The 4,323-nt window shown below is 39.5% G+C and overlaps 1 protein-coding gene across 1 annotated transcript; it reads left to right on the plus strand.

Moving 5' to 3' along the window:
* Positions 1 to 4,323, plus strand: mymk (myomaker, myoblast fusion factor). The gene is made up of 6 exons (XM_029440415.1): positions 1 to 135; positions 1,237 to 1,351; positions 2,460 to 2,608; positions 3,149 to 3,265; positions 3,746 to 3,886; positions 4,117 to 4,323. The coding sequence occupies exons 1-6, from the start codon at positions 1 to 3 to the stop codon at positions 4,321 to 4,323; spliced, it is 864 nt and encodes a 287-aa protein (XP_029296275.1).

Consider the following 4,323-nt stretch of genomic DNA (forward strand, 5'->3'; position numbering starts at 1 on the left):
ATGGGCGCATTTATTGCCAAGATGCTGCTTCCGACTGTCAGCAGCCTGGTGTTTCTGCCTACAGCCAGCGTGGCCGCCAAGAGGGGCTTCCACATGGAGGCCATGGTCTACTTCTTCACCATGTTCTTCACTGCGGTGAGCTTTTGGTTCTGTTTCCATATGACACACTGAATCTGTGTTGATTGATCTTTTTTGATTGTGGTGTTTAAAAGAAATGTTGGTGATTGAACAATGCAGTTAGCTGACTCTTCGGAAGATTTCGTATTTTTCAAGATTGCTCATGCGAATGTCTTTGTTTTGTATTTGCTGCTCAACTCATCGTCATGGTATTGGATCATTATAAGTATCAAGAAAGTTGTAGAAAATGTATACTTGAGAGATTTCAATCAGAAGTAAGGTTAAGGTTCAGTAGCATTTCATTAACTCTGAAGTATAATGTACATTATAAGATCTTTTTATCAAATCCAAATCCTACCTAATCCCTTATTTAGGCTTTGCTTTCAAGAACGTTATGTAACACAAATGTTAAATAACCTCATATCTAGAAGCTACTTCAACTCAAACATTGACACACAAGTTAGATAAATGACCTATTTGCAATCTCTCTTAATGACTCTATATGTGTTTTGTGCATCGCTCATTGCTGATAGAAAAGATAGAGTAGACAAAAGATTTCCTAGACTCAGAACATAAGACATTTAATTGACAGTACATATTTATTTAAATAGGAAAAATCACCTATTAATGGTCACTTAATTGTTTATATATATATCCCTTAACCTCCCTGTATGGAAGCCCATAGGTAAAGTAAACATTTAAATTAAAATGCAATAATGTTATTTGCATTTTCATTTTCACATATTGTATGGGCATTCTATGACCATAATCAAAATAAAAATGGCAAAGCTGTTTGAAATTGAATTTTCAAAGTCATAGCCCACTGTTCAGTGGATAATAGTCAAACGTTAATTACAATTTGAAAATCAAAAAGCATTATAAACAATGTAGCCTAATTGTCCATTCATACAAGCAAAATGCATGTCAAAATGCAAATGCAAATTGGATCAATGCATTTTAATTTGAACTCAAATAACACATAGAAATGTGAACAATTATAATGCTATTGTGAAATTACATTGTGATTTTAAAGTTTACATTATCATTTTAATAAAGTCCCTTATGGGCTTCCATACACTTGATACTCTGTTTGACATGAACTTGTATGTCTGTCTGTAGATCTACCATGCATGTGATGGACCAGGCCTCTCCATCCTGTGTTTCATGAGATACGACGTTCTGGAGTACTTCAGTGTTTACAGCACCGCTCTCTCCATGTGGGTCACACTGATAGGTAAGTCCTGGCTAACAGTCTGTCACACTCATACTACTTATGCTAGCGATGGAGGAGGCACCGGCACATTTATTGTCTTATCCACATGTTCCTTCCATAATCAATATCCATAATCATGACATGACCTTGAGAACGATCCTGCTCACTCAAACATCTTGTCACCGGTCTTCATTCCACAATGTATTTTATCTTAGGTTTTTATTGATCTTTCTAAAATGATGAATAAATTGATTTGTAAATTGCAGCTAGCAAGCACTAAAAAACACTCAATAGTCAATACAACTACACTTCCCAAGCACAAGGCTAAAATCAACCAGCTCGGCCAGCAGCAGCAGTTGTTGATAACACATGTTGTGTCTTTGGGTACTGCTCACATGTGCTCATACATACTTCTGCTCTCTTTGATCACACACACACGCGCACACACACACACACACGCAAACACACACACACACACACACACACACACACACACACACACACACACACACACACACACACACACACACACACACACATTAATACATTTGCTCCTCTGAGCCCCTAAGGTTTTAGTAACAAGGGCTTTAAATCACGTGCCGTGAAGGGCCAAATGCTTCAACAGCTGACTTCTTCATACTGTCTACTAATTGTAAATGGCGGCGTAATACCAAGTTTATAAATGTCACAAAGCCATGTTGCCATAAAGAAGCTTTTTACAATATGAAACATTAAAATGGACTATCTGCTGTGCCCGGACATATTTATGACAGAGTTCTTCTGATGTGGTGTACTGATTTTAATTGATTTGCAAGTCCATTATTGCCTGATAGGTCAGCCTCCAGGATATTTGGCTATACAAAATATATATGTGTGTAAATTCTTCATGGAGGATACCAGAATGAGGCGGAGGGATATCAGTGCGCTAGCTAATAATTGTCTCATTTGACAATTAGCTGATTATTGTAGCAAATGTCAAACCAGTCACCAAAACAGGAAAATATAATGTTTTTTTAACCAATGAAATGACACATAAATGGTATGCTTCCTATGACTGGTTCCCTTGACAGTGGGCCAGGACCACCCCTTCACATGTCTCTAACATGCAGTTTGTGTCTCCTTGTCCCAGCTCTGGGTGACTTTGATGAACCCCAGCGCTCCAGTATAACCATGTTTGGAGTGTTGACAATAGCTGTGAGGATCTACCAGGATCGCTGGGGCTATGGGATCTACTCTGGACCTATTGGATCAGCTGTCTTCATCATCACTGTCAAATGGGTGAGTGGCTTTAGAATAACACATTATTGTTTATATTCTACTAGGTTTGGTGAGTCGGTGTTAATATACTGCAGGTGATGACATAGTGTATGCTCAAGTTTTAAACAGATTATACATTCTGATTCAAATTCTTCTCTGTCCTCTCCATCATGTTTCAGTCTTTCTTCTTCTCCATCTCCTTCTTATTTTCTTTCACGTCCTTCATATCAATCCTCTCCTTTACTATCTTTTCCATCTTCTTCATGATTTTCACCTGCAACAACCTTTACTGTTGTCCTCTCCTCTTTCAACATCCTTCTCTTTTGACATCCTTTTCTCCTTCTCGCTGGCTTCTGCACTTTCTTCTTTATATTTCTGGTATTTCCTTTTCTTTTTCTCCTCTTCCATCCCTTCATTGTTAGTTTTCTCTACCCTACTCTACTTTGTTTTTCCTCTTTTTGCCCCTTGTCTTTCCTCTTGCCATCAAATTAATCCATCACTCTCTTGAATTCTGAGTGTCTAATCTGTGAATATCATTGTTCTGAACTCCTGGTGTTTCAGCTGCAGAAGATGAAGGAGTTGAGGGCAGTGTATCCAGAGAAGACCGTGTACACGCAGCAGGTCGGTCCAGGCTGCTGCTTCGGTGCTCTCGCTCTGATGCTACGTTTCTACTTTGAGGTGACTATCATCAAATTAGTCAGGCAGTGTGATTGTTTCTTGTCATAAGGCTAAATTGTCAGGTATTTACATTGTTTACAGGGGTTATTTAAGTAATCCATTAACCAATGGGGACTGCATTTTGTTCCAATGGACCATTATTCGTCAGAACAATTTTCCATTCAATTTTTCCGATAATGGGTTTTTGTTTTCAGGGTAACGGACTGTCAGACAAATGGGCCTTCGGTCCAATTGGACATTTTTGGGAATATTGGGGTTACAGAAAAATAGCCTGTCGGGGCAATGGCATAGCACATAACTAATCACATACTGTTTTAATTTCTACTTTAAAAGTCGCTCATGTTTATCTTGTATCCAAATTTAGATTTTTCTAATCGATACAACTATTTCAGAAGACATCAGACTGTCTAATTACATATAACTTTTACATCATAAAAGAAATCCCCCTGAATAGGATGTGCTGTATTCTTTTCACTGCAGGAGTGGGACTACGCCTATGTCCACAGCTTCTACCATCTCTCTCTGGCTGTGTCCTTCATCCTGCTGCTGCCAAAGAAGAACCGCTACGCAGGGACGGGACAAAACGCTGCTAAGCTCAGCTGCTTCGCTCTATGTTGCTGTGTATGTTATATTTATTCATTCTAAATAAGAAAATGCTGAAGCTGGAAAGGTCATACGTGAGGACAGGATAGTCTTGGGAAAGTAGGTTGCATGAACTAGATAGAAACTGAAAGGTAATATTATTTGGGGGGTAAACTGACCCTGTAACAAAGAAGCATCATTCACTGTCAGTTAAGCTCAGATTCCCTTTATGTCGCACTTATCCTGCTTCTTAATTGTTCCCTCTGCAGTCCATCTCCCCTGGTACTTCGAAAAAGAAGACAGACAAGCCGAAGAAGTCGAAGAAGTCATCCCGGACGGTGTGGACAGTCCCCACCGAGAAGCTGTGGTCACGCCGCTGTAGCACCCCTATCCTGCCTCTTTACAACCCCCCACCCTCCACACCTGTCAAAGGGACCAGCATCAGCAAGCTCAAAGAGATGAACGGCTGGAAGTGA

The sequence above is a fragment of the Cottoperca gobio genome, chromosome 9 (genome assembly GCF_900634415.1).
Source record: "Cottoperca gobio chromosome 9, fCotGob3.1, whole genome shotgun sequence".
Lineage (NCBI taxonomy): Eukaryota > Metazoa > Chordata > Actinopteri > Perciformes > Bovichtidae > Cottoperca > Cottoperca gobio.

Excerpts from the sequence above, each read along its gene's own strand:
- mymk (XM_029440415.1), top strand. The coding sequence starts at position 1 with ATGGGCGCATTTATTGCCAAGATGCTGCTTCCGACTGTCAGCAGCCTG. Across the intron at positions 3,266-3,745 it reads TGCTACGTTTCTACTTTGAG|GAGTGGGACTACGCCTATGT; the intron begins GTGACTATCATC and ends TTTTCACTGCAG. Across the intron at positions 3,887-4,116 it reads GCTTCGCTCTATGTTGCTGT|TCCATCTCCCCTGGTACTTC; the intron begins GTATGTTATATT and ends TTCCCTCTGCAG.